Below are 21,530 nucleotides of genomic sequence, written 5' to 3'. Positions count from 1 at the left end.
TAAGCTCCATTTGTTACATTACTAGTGAATACAGATAGTCCTCAATTTACGACCACAATTGAGCCCAGAAGTTATGTTGCTAAGTGAGAAATTTGTCAAGTGAGTTTTGTTCCTTTTTACAACTCTTCTTGCAACATTTGTTAAGTGAATCATTGCAATTGTTAAATTAGTAACTCGGTTGTTAAGTGAATCTGGCTTCCCCACTGACTTTGCTTCTCAGAAGGTTGCAAAAGATTATCACATGACCCTGGGACACTGCAAGCTTCATAAATATGAACTTCTTGTTCTTGCTTTGAATGTAAATCTCATGACCATCAGGCTGCTTTAGTGGTGGGTTCCGGATCGCAGTGCAACTGGTATGGTGCAACGGGGCCAGGCACACGCACATGCATACTTACTGCTTGCGACGCTCCGTGATGCCTCCGCGATGCTCCAGCTGCTCAGCGGAGCATCGTGCAGGCGCCATACGCTCCGTGCCGAAGTGCTCAAATACCGGTAAGGAGCGCCGGCGGGCAGGTGGGCATTCCGGAGCACCGGAATGGAACGGTACCCGGTGCTCCAGGCAGGCACTGGTACGTTAGTACCAGGGCGTACCAGTTGTAACCCACCACTGGTCTTAAGTGAAAAATGGTCATAAGTCACTTTTTTCAGTGATGTAACGATCACTAAATGAACTGTTGTAAATCGAAGACCACCTGCATTAGAGATTATTGTGAACCTTCCATTCTTGAAGTGTCTTAGATCTTTCTATGAATGATATTTTTTTCAGACTTTGTTTTGAGCGTAGAACAAAATTTAGCGGTTTCAAAAAGCTTGCAACTGGGTTGCTTTTTTTTTTAAATCAGAGTTTCCAGTGTAATCGGTATAAAGCCGAAGCCATCAATTACATCTCTGTGCAACCTGTAGATGGAGAATGGCCACATGATAAATTGCAAAAACCCCATAGGCTACAAAGAAATACCTGGCACACCAAATAACTATCCAATCAACTCTGTGTCGGCTCGGACAGCACATGCTGTGGAGTGGCAGCACTGAAGTTGGTTGGCATGGTTAAGGCTTGGAGGCTCTCTGCAGCCCCTCATTTGATTTTGGTTCAATTTTCAGCAATAACAATTGAGAACTATTTTGCTTTGTATGCTAGTGAGTTGCCCAACCTCTTATGCAGCTGAACATGTATGCTTCACTGTTTCAAGCTATGTGTGTGCGCACATGTGTGCATATATATGTATGCTATGTAACGTTTCTTTGCCTGCTATAAGCTTTTCAGAATACATTTGCTATGCTGATTGTCGAGCAAGGGATTTTGTTTATTTTTTCCCCAATTTTGTACTCTGTGCAGTAATGTTAAGAATGCTTCATAAACTATAACCGTGATGGTGAACCTATGGCATGCATGCCAGAGGTGGCATGCAGAGCCCTCTCTGTGGGGCATGTGTGCCGTCGCCCCAGCAGGTTGTCTGGTTTTTGGTGCTCTGGCACGGGCATGCGCATGCCTTCTGGTTTGGGCACTCTATGCCTAAAAAGTTTGCCATCTATAACAACAGAAAAAGTCTTCATAGCGAAGAGCCTAATTTGTATTGGCTGAGGTAGTTTTTTTTCTTGTTCTTTCTGAGGACTTGGTTTGCTGCTTCTGGAAAAAGGTCAGTGCCTGTTTGAACTTCTAAGGAGGCCCTTCAAATGAGAAGAATTGGAGAGGAGTCACTTTGATTTCTGTGCCTCAAGAAGCAATTAAAAACATATCACTGCTGCGAACCATGGAAAGAAAGTTCTATCCCATGAGGATTTTTTTTTTAAAGTACTCCAAAATGTTTTAAAAATATTTGGATGGCTTGTTTTTATAAACGTTAGCTGGCTGGTCAGCATGGATTTCACCTGCTTCATCTGCTCTTGTGCTGTCAGAGTGACAAGCAAAAGTCTAATATCCAGTTCCTCTGTCAGATACAACGTTATGAGAACCTGGCCCTCTTCCCCTACTATGAACTTAAAACATAAAAATCTTAACCCCACCTTATCTTATGTACTGTCTGCCTCTCCTGAGAAGGGATATTCCAGAAAAGCTAGGAGAGGCAGACAGTCCATAAGATTGGCTTACCATATGTCAGGTCTTGGATGGAGTACCTCCAAGGAAACCCATAGACTGAGTCTTATACTTTCTCTCAACTCAAGGACAGTTGTTTCACAACAGTTGTTTACATGTTGTTCTCAGAGAAGAAATGCTATTACTTTGCTCTGGAAAAAAAAACTGCTGGGCATGGGAGACTATTCAGGACACATGTGCTCAAAGAGTTTTGGTGGCCAAGAGCAAATGTCAAGTACTTTTCATCTATCAGGTCTGTTGAGAGGCTAGGACAATTTCTCTGGATTTTATGTCACCACATATTTCAAGGATATTCAATCATTTGGGTATCATGGCTCTATTTACCAAGAAGATTCATTTGTTTCTTGCAAGAGGCTGTGACACTCAGGAGATTGCACAACTTGTTCTAACCCCCCCCTCCTCCCTATTTTTATACAAATTAGTCAGAAAATCTTGGGTTGTGACTCTGGATTTACATCCAAGTTTTGGAAGCACCGTTTCTACTGAGAATTTATATTAATTTTTCTTCATCTGGAATGTAATGGGCAATTGGAGAAGGTGACTGATTTGAACATTATTTTGTTATGGTTTTATTTTCAGGACAAGCATAAGTTACAAAGTTATGGAGGTACTTACGCCTGGTCCCTGAGGTCACAGCCATTATGGTAACCCTTTGGTCACATGATCAAAATTCAGTCACTTGGTAGCCCACAAGCACTTACACCAGCAGGGGTGCTTCAATTCTCTCCATCCTCTTGAACTTCTCTCACTCGTCTTATCTCCCACGCCCCAATCTCTTTTTGGTCAACCTGCACAGAAGCCTTCCTCAGCAGTGGTGGCAGCACTGAGGCTGAAGAAGACTTCTGAGGACAGCAGCAGGCAACTGAGACTGAAGACCCCAGGCCTCTGCTCCAGCTCAAGTGCCTTCACTGCTGCCACTGCCACCCTAAAGTGCCAAAATTGCCCAGGGTAGCCAGAAGGGCAAAAATGGAGGGGCAGGGGAGATAAGGTGAATGGTAGGAGTTTGTAGTCCCTTATCAAGACTCGGGACTGGAAACAATGAAGCCGGGGTTGGTCCTTGCCTGAAATTGGATTAACAATGGCAATGGGGACTGTATTGCTATCGCTAAGCAATGCAGTCATGTAATGTTTCACTTCACATAATTTATTCCCAATTATTATCGTAGCCCAAGGATCAACTATAAACCAAATGGCTGCCTCTCGCAGAATTCACCTCTAACAAGCCCTCTTCCATCTGAAATTCCCACAAAAGCCCCATTCCCAGGAACTGCCTCCAGCATTGCCAGACAATGATTTCCAGAACGATTCTTTGCTTTCTGCCTCAATGTTTTCCATCCAAGGCATCTGAGCTTTGCGGATTTTAGCACGCAAAATCTTAGCAATGATAAAATTGGGGAACATCAGCCTTGGATTTCCGTACCAGAGGTGTTAAATGGAGAGCTGCTTGTAAACTCTCTGCTAAAAAAGAAATGAAGCTTGCCATAGAATCTGCTTTCTGATTATGCAGCCAATTTTCACTGCAGAAAAGAAATCTTTCTGGGAAGGAATCCTCAGAGTATCAGTGCTTATAACTCAAGAAATTTAAATACAATTTTTATTCACTTTTGTAATAAAACATTTTTGTACATAAGTAAATTCATATATTTGAAGGTGTACATGTAGACAAATAGATGTATAGATAAACAATAATGTTAACACCTCCTTTTTCAGGATCCGTTGAAAGTATTTTTCAATTTCTTTAATAATTGCACACATTTAATACTTTTTTAAAATTATAAAGGGTCTGTTCATAAAATCCTTATATAATTTGTTTCTAAGTCAGCCTGATGTAAGGAGGGGGGTCACTTATTTCATAATCTGTTTCTGCATTTGGTTGAAGAGGTTTTACTGGACAATTAAAAATTCTGTCCTCTTGATCTATAATGGAAGAATATAATAAATCCGTCACATATAGCAAAGTAAAACATTTCTTGCATTTTTGATATAATTTAACACTGAAGTTCTAAAAAAGAAGACCCTACATACCACGTGAAAAGCAGACTAATTCTGTAGTTTGTAACTGGTCTTCATTATTTTTTAGATGCTCCTAAGAATGAGAATGTGAAAATATTAAAACAGGCTTGCATACGGATCAAACTGATATCATAATTTAGCCATGAATTATTATATTGCACACTTCACTTAATTAAAAAGTGGTTGAACAATAAAACTGAGATTCAAAATAAAATAGCAACATAGGAATCATATACAAGCTCTTGCTAATCTTTAAAGATCTTAAACATGAGGCATAATAAAATTATACAAAGAGAAGAAATGTTCAGGGTAGCCTGTCAGTTTTGGAATGTAAAATAGAATAAGTTTTGAAGGTTTTCAGGGCAAAATGTTATTTGCTCAGGTATTTTAAATGTATGTATTTGGTTATGCCATTGTGCAATTGTATGCAATCTTAAAATTAGACAATGATATTGCACATATTTTAAAAAACAGACACCAATTTTATCCATTGGATTAGCCCTAGCTATGCCAACTCACTTGGGGATTGGGGAAAAACATGCAACCTTGAGGTTGGTTAGCATCTTGAAGGATATCCCCCACCTTTTGAACTTATTTATTCCTATTTTGGGGAAAAAATTGAGGTAGTGACAGTTTTTATTTTCCTGGGCTCCAAGACACTTGCTCCTGGGGAGGAAAGTTATGGCAAATCTAGAAGTATACTAAAAAGCAGAGGTATCATCCTGGTAACAAAAGTGCGTATAGTCAAGCCTATGGTTTTCCCATTTGCAATGTATGGCTGTGAAAGTGGGACCATAAGGAAAGTTGAGCACCAAAGAATTGAGGCCTTTGAACTATGGCGCTGGAGAAGACTCCTGCAAGTCCCTTGGACTGCAAAGCGATTAAACCGGTCAGTCCTATAGGAGATCAATCCTGACTGTTCTTTAGAAGGCCAAATCCTGAAGATGAAACTCAAATACTTTGGCCACCAAATGAGAAGGAAGGACTCACTAGAGAAGAGCCTAATGCTGGGAAAAATTGAGGACAAAAGAAGAAGGGGACGACAGAGAATAAGGTGGCTAGAAGGAGTCACTGAAGCAGTAGGTGTGATCTTAAATGGACTCCAGGGGATGGTAGAAGATAGGAAAGCCTGGAGGAACATTGTTCATGGGGTTGTGATGGGTCGGACACGACTTCGCAACTAACAACAACAATTCCTGTTTTAACTGCCTCTTATTGGAATACAATATTTATATGGGTTTTATGTTTAATTGGACACCACAGAGTTGCTCTGTGATATCTGAGCAAATAAATATCATATTTTGCATCATATTTAATTACTTTACAGATAGCATACTGACACAATTAATCAAAAGAGTATTTTTGTAAACATTCTCGTGAAAAACCTGATAACAAGCTGTGCAAAAGAATTCCTTCCAGAAAAGAAATGCACAATGGAACAATAAGGAATATTGTTTGAATCATGTACACAAGTGTCTATTTACAGGAAACTGCAATATATCCCATAAAAGGGCATCCTTGGAATTGAATTAGGCCTTTTACATCAACAAACCTTAAAATCAGAATTGTACTTATTTTTTCTAAGCATAAGTAGCCCATGAAAAATGTATCTTGCATACACAGAGGAAAAATAAACCTCTTTTTATATATGTATTATCTGTTGTTTGGAAAGATCACAATAATTTATAGGGGATACAAGCCTTCTTCATCTAGTGACTGATTGAAATCTATGGTAGTTTAATTTGAATACTGCTACAATGGGATCCATCCATGACCGAACACACCCACTTAATGATGTTGCTACTTACAAGTCCAGTGACACTGTCATAGCATGAACAACATGGAAGACTTCGGCAGCTGACATACACAATCACCAGCACAATACATATACTAAAAATTGATGAAATAATCATTGTGATATTAGCTCCTTGAACCAGTTTACCCAGCACCAATACCTGCAGTTCAAAATACAGAAAATTCACATGCATGTTTTATCAAAATAAAAGGAAACAATACAACTACTCTAGATATTGAGTTATGCTCTGGGACATCTTCCTCATGTTCCTTCCTCAGACTTTTGGAGGTTTCTCGCCACTCTCAATAAGATTTGGGAAATCTTTTCTACTAATGCTGTAAAAGCTACAGAATGAGTGAAATGGATATATCTGAAATTCTTAGATGCTTTTTTAAAATGTAGTAAAAGTTTTCAAGCAGACTGATTCCCAACTATTGGAGATAGAATATTTGAATTGGATTCTGGTCAAATGACCAAGCCCAATATTATGATCTGTTTTGCAGTGATTAAGTGAACACTGCAATCATTAAGTAAACCTATTGTCGACAATGGACATTTTTTTGCTGGGTATTGGAACTGAACTCTTGTTTCAGCCAAATATATACATTGCATCATGTAACCTCGGGATGCTTCCTACTGTTCTGACTGGCTATCAGAACTTCAAATTTGAGTCATAAGTAGCCCAGAGAAAGTCCATCATAACTTTTAATTGTTGCTAAGTGACTGGACATGTCAAGGACATTATGGGTTTTTAGCATTGTTTTCAGTTGTGCTCTATGTGCCTGAATGCTCAGAATTTACATCTATCCTACCTGCTTTACATTAACTTCTCTCTAGATCACTTGTGATGAATAGAGACAATTAGGTACAGCTTCTTATTCATTATGCAATTAATAGTGGAGAGTGGAGAAAATCACATTATAACTACAAGTAGTCCTCAATCTATGACTTTAATTAATCCCTGAATTACAGTCATAAGTCATGCTGGTAGTTAAACAGATCATCATGTGACTGCACCTGATTTTATGACCTTCTTGTGATGATCATTAAACAAATCCATTGTCTATAATGGGTGTTTTTTAGCTAGAGATCAGAAATATACATCATTTTCCAGCAAAAAATGCTATAAAACATAGTCATTGGACCACAAGCTACTGCAAACAACCATAAATGCAATCGCATGACTGGGGCAGCATAAGTCAGAACTTAAAAGCTGGGTCATAAGTCCTCTGTAAGTTTGAACAGTTGCTAAGTCATCAGTCATAAGTTAAAGAGTACCTGTACTCTGTACCATTTGGTAGCATAACATAATGCTAATATTTGGATTTGCATTATAAACCACAAAGTTTAAAGGAGACCTTCCAAACCAATGCCTTCCAAATATATTTCATTGTTTATCATGCACTAGCTGTACATTAAAGGATCTGTGGTTCTGATCATCTAAAGGAACCAACGTAAGACTCAGTATTAATCTTTGCATTCAGATTTGCACTAGGAGCATGAATTGGAATAGTGTACAAGGTTTATGAAAGAACAGGAATTTAATGGAGAATAACTGACACAAAATATACTACTTACGATATCGGGGTGGTTATAGGACACATTATTAGACTCCTCCTCACCATACTCTAATGTCATAGAGGCATAAATTATTACAGTTAAAGTGGTGAAACAGGAAAATACTGAAGCAATTATCGTGGCATTCACCTGTATAAGGAATACAGAAAAGTTAAGATTTGATTTGATTGATTGATTTTCCACAAGGAAGACAAACTGTCTTAACTGAATATCTCACTATGAATCAATGTATTTGATTCTATGTGAAAATACACAAAGAATCGAATCTAAAGTTGTTTAGGGAATGTTAACCACTAACCCACATACTAAAAATACATGCTAAATGGCTTTTCCCCCAGTCCTAGGGGGACTGAGAGTGAGACCCTTTGCTTCATTGTACGTGCCATTTTTTAATCTTTGTCTCTTACTTTTTAGTGATTTGATTGTAATTTCTTTGAGTCACCCAGAATCATTAAGAATTGACTGGCATACAAGTTTAATTTATTATTATACAATTGTACCACAGCGGCCAGTTGTTTCACCGGATTTGGCATTGATTACTAGTTGGGCCCCACCCAGGGGCCTAGGACATCGTAACGTATTTTCGTAATATACATGCGGATCCAAGCAGTGCAGCTTTTTGCATTTGACTGATGGTGATTTTGTCAAGTTTTAACTGTTTTAAATGTAATTCCAGTGCTTTTGGAATAGCACCCAATGTGCTGATTACCACTGGAATTACCACTGCTGGTTTATGCCATAATCGTTGAATTTCAATTTTTAGGTCCTGGTATTTCGCGATTTTTTCATGTTCCTTCTCATCAACCCTGCTATCACCTGGTATTGTGATGTCTATGACTGGCACTATATTTTTGTCATTTTGTTGGCTGGTCCACTTGCAACCCACTTGTTGACGGATGCCCAGGGACCTCAACATCTGCCATGGCTCTTGTTAACCCGCACGACGACCGATGCAGTATAAATTTTTTAGTCGTTTCTTTCACCATATTGTATGGGTTGGCGTGATTATTATTATTATTATTATTATTATTATTATTATTATTATTATTATTATTATTATTAATGATAATAATAATAATGATAATAATAATTAATAATAATAATAATAATAATAATAATAATAATAATAATAATAATAGAACAGTCAGCCAGATGTTCAGTCTGGGTTTGGCATTTTTGTCTACCTATCGAGTCCTTACCAAGGGCCTAGGATAGGCAAATCTGGATGTTTGATGGTGTTACAGATATTGTTGCAGGTGGTGGTGGTGGTGGTTGTTGTTGTTGTTGTTGTTGTTGTTGTTATTATTATTATTATTATTATTATTATTATTATTATTATTATTATTATTATTATTATTATTATTATTATTAACAACACATTCATTGTGTTTTGAAATCTGCTCTTAAACACTATTAAAAAACTCATTCGGAACTCACCAGAATTGGATTCTTCCTCTGAGATGTATTTAAAGCCATAATTCCAGGAATGCACATAAACTAAAACACAGAAAGCAGAAGGAAAGGATAAGGAACATAGCAAGAAAACCATAAATGTAAAGTTATATTATGGTTACATTTAATATCAAAAAAGTCAATCGTTAGTGCCCCAAAAATATAGTCAGCCAGAGACATTCTTTATCAGCTATTATATATATAGTGATGAAAAGTCCTAATTTTTTTTACTTAGCCTTTCAAAGTTCTTTTTCACCCATGGAGCCTCCTTTATCAACAAAGGCAACTATAGACAATTTCCATATTTAGAATTATCTATAGCCCTCTTGGCTGGTTGGAATAGGCAATTCCATGGATAGAGGTCCCAGCATCCTGAGGCCCTTCTTTGGGCATAGAAGTTAAGAGGGGCCATGCCTAGTTACTAATCTGGTTGGATGGACTGCTTCAAGATAGATTGGAATTGGGAAAAAATATGGAAGAAGCTAACAAAAAAATTGTTTTCTATATTCTTGCCAAGAAAATTTCATGGCCATGTAAATGAATTCTCTAGGAGTCAAAGCTTGATTCAAAAGAAACTTTAGCTTTATATATAGAATACTATTGTTAAAAAATCAGATACTGCGATGAATTGCAGCAAACCTTATTAGTCTCCTGTCCTAATTTTTAGCTCTTCTTTTACATTCAAGGAGCTGGGAAAAACAATAAGCTAAATGGAGTCAGGAAAATACCTTAAGATCATGAACTAGGATAGAGGTAGGCAGTGAACTCAAACACAAACAACGACAAATCAATCCTTATTAAAGATAAATGCTATTTATTGAATTATCTTTGCTGACACGGAGAAATAATACTATTTTCTGATGCCCATTCAGAGCTCACTTTTCATATAGAGCGCAGAAATCAAAACTAAGATGTTATTTCAATTGGCAATTCCAACAGCTGAAATGTAGCAGACACCACACTCCACATTAGCTGCCAGAGTTTTGCTAATAGGGGGCAGTTGGTATAGTTTTAAAAAGACCTTGAATAGGTTCATGGGGTATTAGATTGTCATTTTTTTAAATTGCTGTTTACTCCCTCCTGTATCATAAGCAAAATGGCATAATTGCTGGAATTGAAGGAATCCTTCACAGTCCTTTCCAAACGCCCCAAATGTAATCAAATGTATTCAAAGGGCCATTCTGTGGCACAAAATTTAGGACTAGATGGCCGTAAAACTGGATCCAGTAGAGCTTTTCACACACATTCTTTTTTTTAATCAACTACTGATAAAGGCACATAGTAGATGAGTCAATTCAGCAATCTAGGCAGCAAAGTTATTGGGGAGAGATGTTGGTATAAGCATCAAGTATTGAGAAACATCAGAAATCCCAGAATCCCACTTAGCAAGATCTGTATTATATATATAAAAAAAAACCTCTACAAAACAACAAGCAGATTTTGGAGCCCAGAAAGCAACAACCTGCCACTCTAAAGAAAGTGGAAAATTTTGGACCAAATTTTTCTTCTTTCTGGTTGTCATCATAAAATGCTATGTACCTACTTATACTTATTACTATGAAATCTAGGTCTTATTTTCCTGAATGCAAAGTAAGAAGCAGCAAGTTCTCTAGAACTAATAATACATTCTTAATACATTCTGGAAAGAAGGATAGAAAATGTAGCTTACCACTCCAGCCCAAATGGGTATCCTAGATTTACTCAATTCTGATTCCTTTCTGAAAACACCATCTATTAATCCACTGATGACACAAACTGTAGCACAAGCTATCTGAAGTAGCGCTAATATCAACATGCTTTTCTGGTTGAAGATGAAATACCTGTAGCGATCCATTCCACTGTATACAAATACACACATATATGCAAGTCAGAAAGAAGCACAGGGATTATTAAAAATAAGACAGCCCTATAATGTGTCCTGAACAGAGATGCTCACAAAATGTCCATTAGCATTTCTACAAACTTTAGGTGACACACTGATATTTCTAAAATAAACAAACTACATTGCTTTAGACCAAAGGGGGAAAAAAGTAATTTTGTCAGATGTCTTTGAATTTTATTGTGCATGATCCAATTCTTCATATATTTTTATTTTAATGTTTATTTTTGCAATTATTATCAATTCACATGGTTTGAAATGGGTTGAAATTGTCTTCTCACTTCCTTTTAACAAAGCTAGGCTTCAGATTTCTTTCTTACAGGTTGTCCTCACTTAACAAGAATAATTGGGGCCAGAATTTCCATCACTAAACAATGCAGTCACAAAGTGCAATGTCATTGCATTGCTTAATAATAGCAATTCTGGCAATTCCTATTGCCATTGTTACGTGAAGATCATGGGTCATTAAACAAGGTCCTCCCGTGATCATAATTTGTGACTTTCTTCCAGTTTGCAATAAGCAAAGTCAGTGGGGAAGCCAGCAGGAAGTTGCAAGCTCTGGTTACCGCAAACCTTTCCTTAGGCAGCTTTTGCAAGCAGGCCAGCAGTAGATTGGGTGAGTCTACAGAATGCAGGCAGACATTCTGGGGCAGATGCTGCAGTGTGGTACAGCTTGAATGCAGTTGGGCAATGAAGGGGTACTACAGCCCAGCACTTTTCCACACTGAGGATCTGGATCTATATTCTCACGGTCCACATCTCATCAGCACTCTGAAAGCCTTGTTCTAGACTCTCCTACTTATGAACCAAGGTTCAATTTCATAAGGCCCAGAGATTCTTTATCAATGAGATTGGCAGAATATAAACTTTATTATTATTATTATTATTATTATTATTATTATTATTATTATTATTATTAATAATAATAATAATAATAATAATAATAATAATAATAATTTTATTTGATTAGCCGCAACCCTCTCCCGAAGGACTCGGGGCGGCGTACAATCAAAACAAATAAAATACAGATAGAGACAACATACATACATAAGAAACAAAGACATATACATGTGCATGGAGGAGGTAGACTAATAAGTGAAGACAATTAAAAAACCACAATTTAAAATCCCATTAAATAAAATTACCGAATTAAAAAACCCGTCAGGAGCGTTATGCAGTTATGGTTGAGCCAGGCCAGCTATTAATGAATGAATTATGTATAGGATTGCACTAAACCATGTTGTATCATCATTGGAATATTATCATTATCATAAATTTCTACTCACAGAGCATTTAACAATTTCTCATTATTTGGGCAAGTGGTGACCTACAACCATGATTGAAACCAAGTAACCATATACAAGGAAGAAAAGTGGCTCTGGTTCAAAATATCAGGAACTACAGGTTCTGTAAAGGGCATTAGTAACGGGAGATTATGGATCCAAATACAGTAATGAATACAGCTTTTCTGGTCTAAGAATCAAATGTAATTGGAATTCTTATTCTTTTATTTGTCATGCTCAGCTTCCTTCCATAACAGAGAACTGCTGTGAAATCCTGCCCTGCTAAAAAAATTGAAAGAGCTGCTGAAGTATTGTCCCAAAGGTGCTTTGTTTCCCCAAAAGGCAACAAGACTTTCTTTTTTTTTCTTTGAAGATGTTTTTCCAGAGGAAAAAAATAATTGCAGACTATAGAAACCAGGAACCCTGACAACACTGATCAGTGGTGGTACTCAATAATTTTTACTATTGGTTCTGTGGGCGTGGAAGGGGAAGGATACTGTAAAATCTCCATTCCTTCCCCACTCCAGGGGAAGGTTACTGAAAAATCCCCATTCCCTCCCGATCAGCTGGGACTCGGAAGGCAGAGAATAGGTGGGGGTGGGGCAGTCAGACATGGTATTTAGCGGTTCTCCAAACTACTCAAAATTCCTGCTACCGGTTCTCCAGAACAGGTCAGAACCTGCTGAATACCACCTCTGACAAAGTTAAACCTCCAAGTTCTTCAACAACGCTCTAAAAGGATGCAAATGACCAGCTGTCTGCAAGGAATATAAATCCTTCCATTCCCCACTATCCTGTGAGAGCTGAAGAAGCGTCTTGGATGAGAAACGAAACGTCTTCCAAGAAAGAACAAAATGTCCAGTTGCCTCCTGAAAAAAAGCACTTTGGGACAACCATGACCCAGATGACTGAGAATCTCTACAGACTGGTGAGCTATTGTATGTTATTTCAGCTCATGTCTCTGTTTTATTAATATTGTGGCACGGATAGGTTTCTTGTACTGCAGACAGTCCTTGACTTACACCCATAATTGGGACCAGAATTTCCATTGCCAAGTAAGGCAGCTATTAAGTGTGTTGTGCCCAATTTTATGAACTTTTTTGTCATGGTTGTTAAGTGAATCCGGCTTCCCCATCAACGTTGTTAGGGAAAGTCACAAATGGCAATCATGTTAACTCCAGGATGCCACATCATATGACTATGGGGAAGCTGCACCAGTTGTAAGTGCAAGGACTGGTTATAAGTCACTTCAAACAGACTCAGAATAACTTTATTGTCACTTTAAATGTACACTAATCTACATACATTAGAATAAAATTTTGTTACATACAACTCTCAAAGGGTCACCACTTCCAACATAAACTCCGTAAACATGACAAAAATATAAACAAATAAACAAACAAATTAATAAATAAATATGCATATACCCACATATATTATATGACACGGAGAAACACAGACTAGTTCGGATGTATACCTGTACATGGCAAGAAAAACAAATCATGTGAGTTTATCAGATGGATGGCATAGGGAACAAAGCTGTTACAGAATCAGGTAGTCTGCTAGAAATACTTTGAAACCTCTTCCCAGAGGAGAGCAACAAAAGCAGACCATAAAGTGGATGTGTGGCAGGGGTGGGTTCCTGCCAGTTCTAACCTCTTCTATAGAATAGGTTCCACAAATCTACAGTGCCGTTTAGAACCGGTTCCAGCTCCCTCCCCACATCCGTCCACACATCATCAAGATGAAGAGTGAGAGGAGGAATTCTGGGAGTTGAAGTCCACAAATCTTAAAGCTGTCAAATTTGAACACCCCTGAGGTTCTTTTTCTAAAGGGTTAGGGGTGCAAGGGTCTTGTAACTTGACAGCTTTAAGACTTGCACACTTCAATGCCAGAGTTCCTGAGCCAACATAACTGGAGGAGGGATTTTGGGAGTTGAAGTCCACAAGTCTTAAAGCTGTTAAGTTTGAACACCCCTGGGGTTCTTTTTCTAAAGGGTTAGGGGTGCAAGGGTCTTGTAACTTGACAGCTTTAAGACTTGCGTGCTTCAAATGCCAGAGTTTCTGAGCCAACATTTTGGTTGCTAAGCAAGAGCGTTGTTAAGTGAGTTTCAGCACATTTTACAAGTTGGCCACGCCCACCCAGTCACAGGGCTGGCAAGTGGCTCCCACTCGGTCACATGGCTGGCAAGCCACTCCCGCAAAGCAGGCCACACCTACAGAAGAAGTTCTAAAAAAAATTGAAACCCACCACTGGTGTGTGGGGTCTCTGACAATGCTTTGAGCTCTAAGCACATAGCACTTATAAACAGTATCCTGCATAACAGGAAATGAGCTTCATATAATCTTCTTGGCTGTCCTTACCACTCTCTGCATGGACCTTCTATCTGAGGCACTGCTGCCACCAAACAAAACAGTGATGCAGTTTGTTAAAATGCTGTCAATCATGCCTTGTAAAAAGTGGTCAGGACAGAAGGAGAAAAATGTGCTCTCTTCATCTGATGCAAGAAATGCAGATGCTGGTTTGCATGCTTCACTAAGGATGACATGTGGAGAGATCAATTCAGATTATTAATAATCTGCACCCCCGTTACTTAATACTGTTGACCACCTCTACAGCTGCATCCTTAACTATTGTAGCGATAAAGGTTAACTAAAGAATACTGAGTGGAATATGACTACACCAGCTAAACCAGTAGCTAAACAAAAGGTTGTAACTTAAGGAATACCTGTATTATAAACCCAGGACATAGAGCTGTATAAAGCAATGTTTTGGACAAAGCCAATATCATGGAAGCTAGGACTAACATTCAAATATTTAGGTTGTGCTGGTAATGCTGTAAGTCAACAAGAGTAAAATATCTCAGGTAATTCTCCTATTGGCCATGGATCATTTTCTGAAAGAATTTGGGAAGGTTAAAATAATCAGTAATCAGAAGCTCCATATAGAAGACCAAGCAAAAGTATGTGAGACAGAAAGGCAAAAGATTTTAATGCTGGAGAAGCAGAGAAAGATTCTTTTCATCTCTCAAGTGCATATTTGTTTGTCGTAGGCAATATTCAGAATTGGACTCACCTCTGAACAAGCAGACAACACAAAGCCTTTGCACCTCCTGCCAAAGCAAAAGAGAAACTCAGCTAAAGCAATCATGGGAACAAACAAGATGTGTATGCTCAGCATTGCCTTACCTCAGCCAGATTTAAGATCCTTACTCAAAAAAAAAAAAGCTTGAGAAGTTCACCAGTCTGGGCCAGCAGCTACAGTCCAATGGGAATGACTTGGTCATCCAGGGATTGACTCTGGCTGCCAAGCCCCACTCTTTTCTTCCTGCAATCAGAATAAAATCTTGCTCCACCCACATAATGCGTTTACCTGCCCTTCCCTTTTGCAGGTAGTACTTTTTATTGTTGCCTTTCCTTCTATCTCTGACTTTAACCCATTGCATACAATAAACAAATGCATTTCCTGTAGTATTCCTCCCAGCGTACAGCTATTTAACTGGACAAAAACAATTGCTGAGTGAAAAGCTACCAGGGCTTCCCATAAATAATTAATCCTCACATTTTGCATGTGGAGAAGAGACATAATCTTCCTGATTCTTGTGCCCTGATGTACGACTCCTACTATCCTAGGCAGCTGATGTACGACTCCTACTATCCTAGGCAGCTTAACTATTGTAGTGATAAAGGTTAATAGACTCTGTGCTCTGAAACTTATTTTATGACACAAGGCTCCCCAACTCTGATGCAAAGTAGCATGCAGGAAAACAGTGTTTATCACATCTTCATATTTCAGCTTGACATTTTAAATGACTCGGCAAGAAATGCTTTCTTGCTCATTTGGGGCAAATAGCTTGTACTGCAATGTTTCCCCTCAGAGTTCAAATGTAGAATCTTGGCCTGAGGCAACATCTGTGAAGGAGATTGGCCTTTGGAAATGCACTGTTCCATGTAAACATAACAAGCAGGGAGAAGAAGGTATGGAAATACAAAGCAGAGGTAATTTGCACGTCATCCTCTATTTTGTAAAGATGAATACATGTATATGTTCTTCCACAATATGGAGGGAAATAATTCTTTAGAAAGTTGTTATGTGAGTTCTGAAGCCCTGAGAAGGGTATTCACGAAGGCACATGTGTGCTAATCATTTCCAGCTCTAGGGGCGGTGCTCATCTCCATTTCTAAGCTGACGATCCAGTGCTGTCTGAAGACTGTCTAGTCATGTGGCTGGCATGACTGAACACTGAAGACGCACAGAGCACTGTTACTTTCCCTCCAAAGTGGTCCTTATTTTTCTACTTGCATTTTTACATGCTTTTGAACTGCTAGATTGGCAGAAGCTGGGACAAGTAACGGGAGCTCACTCTGTTACACAGTGCTAGGGATTCGAACCGCTGAACTGCCAACCTTCTGATCGACAAGCACAGCATCTTAGCCACTGAGCCACCGTGTCCTATGAAGGTAGAAACTTGCAATGTGAACTCTCCTTTGAATCAAGAGTAGAGAAAATATAGGTAGTCCTCAACTTGCAACCACAATTGATCCCAAAATTTCTGGTAGTAACATTTGTTAAGTGAGTTTTGCCCCATTTTACGATTTTTTCATTTTTCTTGCCCTAGTTGCAGTAGGCAAATTACTGCAATTGTTCAGTTAGTAACTCAGTTGTTAAATGAATCAGACTTCCCTATTGATTTTGCTTGTGAGAAAGTCCCAAAAGGGATCACATGACCATGGGACCCTGCAATCGTCATAAATATGAACCAGTTGCCAGGGTGTGAATTTTGAACATGTGAACATGAGACTCCTGCAATGGTCGTAAGTGTAAAAATGGTCATAAATCACTTCTTTTACTGCTGTTGTAACTTTGAACAATCACTAAACTAACTGTTGTAGGTCAAGGACTACCTGTATATCTGGGTTCTGAAAAATAAAATTGGAGACTGGTAGCAGCAGAAGCCACTTTCTGGAAATAAGGTCCATCCTCAACTATTATATGTAGGAGGCAATGTGCTTATTCTTTGAAAATGTCCAAATATGGGTACAGTACTATGATGAAGTTTAAGATAAAGTCTTACTTATGGTACATGGCCACAACCTTTTGTTGACTTAATAGCTTTAGTTTTCCATAGCATATAAACTGGAAACAGAGGTAAGAGGCGGTTGTACGCACAATTTTGGGGGGATTGGGGGGGGCAGTAGCACTTTTGCTTCTGCAGTTTGCTTTCCATTACATCCTGAATGTATTCAACATACTCTTTTCAAAATTTGGGGGATTGGGAGAGTTATTGGCCTCCCTACCACTTGCTCCATATAGTGCAGGGGTGTCAAACTCAAGTCCCACTGTCTGGATCCAGCCCGCAGGATGCTTAGATCTGGCCCACGTGGCTGCCCTGGAAATAGTAAAGGACGGGCCCACAGTGCCTCAGGCTGACCATGCACTGATCTATAACCCGGTGGCTACCGTTTTTGTTGGCAGAGTGCTACAGGAGGCCGTCACAGCTGAAAATGGAGTTTGGGAGGGCTGCACATGCCCCCCCCCCCCGAGCTCTGTTTTGTTGGCAGCATGTTATCTAAACAAACTACTAGCAAAAGTGGCATTTGATCATGAGGCATCACGAAATGTTTCCCCTTTTGCATTTGAGCATCCAAGAAGGGACAGGAAAGGATAAAGGGAAAGGGAAAGGAAAAGAAGAAGAAAAGGGAAGAGAGCAAGGAAGGAGAAGAAGGAAAGGGGAAGGAAGAAAAAAGGAAAATGAAGAGGAAAGGAAAAAAGGAAGATTATAATGAAAGGGAAGGAGGGTCTGAGGGAAGTTCTGCCTTAGCACTTGGCCACCAGCAGCCCTGCTGCCCGTTCACCATCCTGTCCTCCTCCTGACCTCTCCTGATGGTCTCCCATCCTATCGCTGAGGATGTTTTACAAAGCTAGGTTTCCTCATGTGGAGAGGGAGTGGGCCTCCCTCTGACCCACACACTTTGCCCTCCTGCACACACCATGAGCAACCTGGCCAAGGAGAGTGAGCACAGCAGCAGCAGAAGAGGTAAGCGCAGCTGGGCCCCTCCTCGGGAAACTGGGCTGGGCTGAGCTGTGGGATCCTGTTATCCTAGGAGCTAGAGGGCTGGGCTGGGTGCTTGCCTTCCACTGCCTAGGGCTCTGGACAGCCTGCACCACCATCCAAGAGTTTTCCCCATGGCTTGAGAGGGACGGTGAGGCTTCTCTGGAAGGCAAGGATTTGGTGCTCTTCCTGGTCTCATCTTCTTCTGCTGAGGACAATGGATCCCCCAGCCTTGCCCACGCACCACAGGTGTCCAGGACATGAGTGACATTGAGTTGGCTGTGCCATCCAGCCATGCCCCTCACCCACCCATGGTCAAACAAAACCCATATGTGGCCCTCAATGAAATTGAGTGAAAGGAAAATCTAAGGGATTAGACAAAGAAGGCTCACGATCAATTGATCTTGGAATTATATTGCCCTATAGCCATACACAGTCAATATAGCATGAATGTATTTGAGTTTAATTTTTCAGCATTGTATTTAATTTACCACCTAATTCCCCCACTATGTAGGTCAAGATAAATATTTTCATAATCATCTTAAATTGCAACTGCACTAAATTAGTAATTCTTCTTGAGTTGGTCCAGAAATTGAAGATTCTATATATGTCTTACGTAATTATTTTGGTCAGAATCAATGATGTTTAATAACACATAACTAAATTTTAAAATAAAGGGCAAAAAGCTATAAAGTTAATACAAAATAATGCAATATGATACATATTGAAATGGAGATTGAAACGGCATGAACAATCTGCCTTTTTTTTTTTTTTTGCTTTCCATCAATGTTCAAGTTTGGTCAAATGTAAACCAAGTTATCAATTTAACATTTACTATCATGGACAATGTAAGAAATGGGATAAAAATTGTGTCAACAATTCATATAATGCTTTATTTTCACAATGCAGGATAAAGCAATTTTTCCCTCAGAGACATTTTTCTCTTTCTTTCACAATGTGTTCAGTGTATAGTAAACAAAGTCTATAAATAAAGTATAATTATTTTTTTTCCTTTACCCCGTGTTTTAGAAATTGTAATACCTATGGATGTTGATAAGGCTCATCAACTTAGTAAAGTAGTTGCTTTAGGTCACTGAGTAATATTTAATATATTATTGAATGTTTTGTAAATACACAGACCTAATCCAACACAAAATAAATCTCATCTGAGGGGCACAGGAGTCATTCCACTAGGCTAAGAGGATTTTTTTCTAACTCAAGGAACTAGATTTCTGTAAGTTACAATACGGAAGTTTCACCGAAAGTTTAAAAAAGAGAAAATGAGTACCGAGAATGCAAACTTTTAAAAAAATCTAGTCAGATTTTTGAGGGGTCCTTGGTGCTCACTGAACTTGGTTGTTTTCTTTTAGACATTTCATTACCCATCATTGTCATTGATGAGTTGATGAGCACTGATGATGTTACCTACTTTGGGTAATTAAATGTCTGCAAGGAAACAACCAAGTTCAGAGAGGACCAAGGACCCCCTCATTTCAAACCCAACCTACAAATATTCTCCTTTATCAGTCAGATTTTTAATTGAAACATCATATGCCCATTTTATGAAATATTCAGTTAAAATATGGAGTCCCTCTGAACTGCATAGATTTCCCTGTGACAATTATGTAAAGGAGCAGTTTGTTTCTAAACAGCTAAATATTTCAATATTGAATATGCAAGTGTTCTGGATATAATTATAGTTTGAAATTATTTTTAAAAATGACACAGCATGCCCATTAAAACTAAAATTTTAAGATACAGTAGCTGTACTTCAATAGATGCATATTATATGCAAATAAGCTCACAATGCATCATATTCACTATCTGATGGCTTCCGTATTTTTGATACTTAGTACCTAGGATTTCTAGTTAGCATCACCCACTAAGCTGAGCAGTTTGAACAAATGAAAATGGCTACAGGTTTGGGAAAATTCAACTGCAAATAACTTTTGTTGAATTCAGTGGGGGCTGTAGTTAGAGGATTACACACTAAATAATTTTGACCACTATAAATCACTGCAAGGTGTTAAAATATTCATGACTGGGAGAGACATTGGAACAAGGTCAGCCTTGTTCCAATGAATAGGCATAGCAACTAAGTCAGCCAATGGAAGCTTAAACAGATTTGAGCCTGTGCAGAGAATTGGAACAGAAACTTAAAAAAGCAGTCTGCTGCTCTGAGAAGTAAACTAGCAGTCTGTCTGGGCTTGTCTGCTGATATGAAACTAATTGCTTGTATTTGCCTGTAACTCTCCTGTCTTTTGTTTACTTGGAAGAACCACCTGTTGGTATTGTACATTTATGCATCTATTCTTATGTATAAAGACGTTAAATGAATCCAGCTGAATCAATTATCTGTGTGTGCTTCTAGATTTGAATTTATGCAACAAACTCTGAAACAAGGGCTATGTGAATAAGAATGTAATGAACATGTTGAAATCTAAATTAGAATATAATGTACAATGGCAAATATCTACATTAAAAAGGTGAAACCATTTTAATGTATTCCAAAAGTGTTAACCAAGAAGTGTTTTAAAAATGAAAAATCCATTTCACTACCAAACTTTGTAGTTTGAGAAGTTTACAGCATACAGTAATTGTGATTGCTTGTAAGGATTGGGCTTGATTCTGCACCCTCTTACAAGCACACAGTATAAGCATGACCAATGGATGTCTACATGTATCATTTATGAAGATAGTGATCATATATTAGTTCCAATGAATAAGTTTCCAAATATTTCTCAATTCATGGACAGTAACTATATTTGTCAACAATCCACAATAACAGCTATCTTGTGCTGATTTTAAATAGTCTACCGGTGGCAAATGTTGGCCATGCACTTTCTGGGTTACTTGCTTGGCTTCATCAGTATTATAAGATTGCTTTTAGGATATGAAACAATGCTATGGAAAATAAAGAAGACTTAGCAGTAGACTGGACTCTATGGATCTCAGGGTCATGTTATCAATGTCCATTTAAAATGTCAATTATTCTCTTGACACAGAAATCAAATGCAGTTTTGCAAAAAGAAATGTTAATAAAGCTTCCCTTAAATAATCACATAAAGGACTGAATTCGTAATAATAAACTCTAAATTTAGCTGTCTTGAATTGCATCTGGAAACTTACTGGTAACTAGCACAATTCACGAAGCAATGGTGTTATATGTGTCAAATTTCCAATACAGTTTACCACTTGTGCACCTGGATTCTCCACCAGTTGAAGCTTCCTCAAGGAAAGTCCCATGTAGAATACCTTGCAATAAATCCAGATAGGAGGGCCCAAGGGCATTAGTGACTGTCAGCACCCAAAGTGTACAAAGGCCTCCTAGTCACAGCTGCCACAGGCAGGAGCCAAGGTCCAAAAAGACCCCTAGAGTG

General features: G+C 38.6%; 1 protein-coding gene across 2 annotated transcripts; it reads right to left on the bottom strand.

The window, feature by feature from the left end:
* Positions 1-3,727: 3,727 nt before the first annotated feature.
* On the bottom strand, positions 3,728-15,444 carry LOC309395652 (uncharacterized protein). Of its 2 annotated transcripts, none has more exons than XM_081960083.1 (7): positions 15,287-15,444; positions 10,606-10,774; positions 8,922-8,981; positions 7,485-7,613; positions 5,920-6,066; positions 4,124-4,184; positions 3,728-4,015 (listed from the first exon to the last, which is right to left on the bottom strand). In XM_081960083.1, the coding sequence occupies exons 2-7, from the start codon at positions 10,768-10,770 to the stop codon at positions 3,912-3,914; spliced, it is 666 nt and encodes a 221-aa protein (XP_081816209.1). In that variant the 5' UTR covers positions 10,771-10,774; positions 15,287-15,444; the 3' UTR covers positions 3,728-3,911. The 2 variants fall into 2 exon arrangements, with proteins under 2 accessions (XP_081816209.1, XP_081816208.1); XM_081960082.1 differs by lacking the exon at positions 15,287-15,444 and adding an exon at positions 13,530-13,640.
* Positions 15,445-21,530: the final 6,086 nt, after the last annotated feature.

This window comes from Natrix helvetica (genome assembly GCF_964273705.1).
Source record: "Natrix helvetica genome assembly, chromosome: 7".
NCBI classification, from domain to species: Eukaryota; Metazoa; Chordata; class Lepidosauria; order Squamata; family Natricidae; genus Natrix; species Natrix helvetica.
Note: the sequence above shows the minus strand (reverse complement) of the source record. Positions and strands in the feature narration are given on the sequence as shown.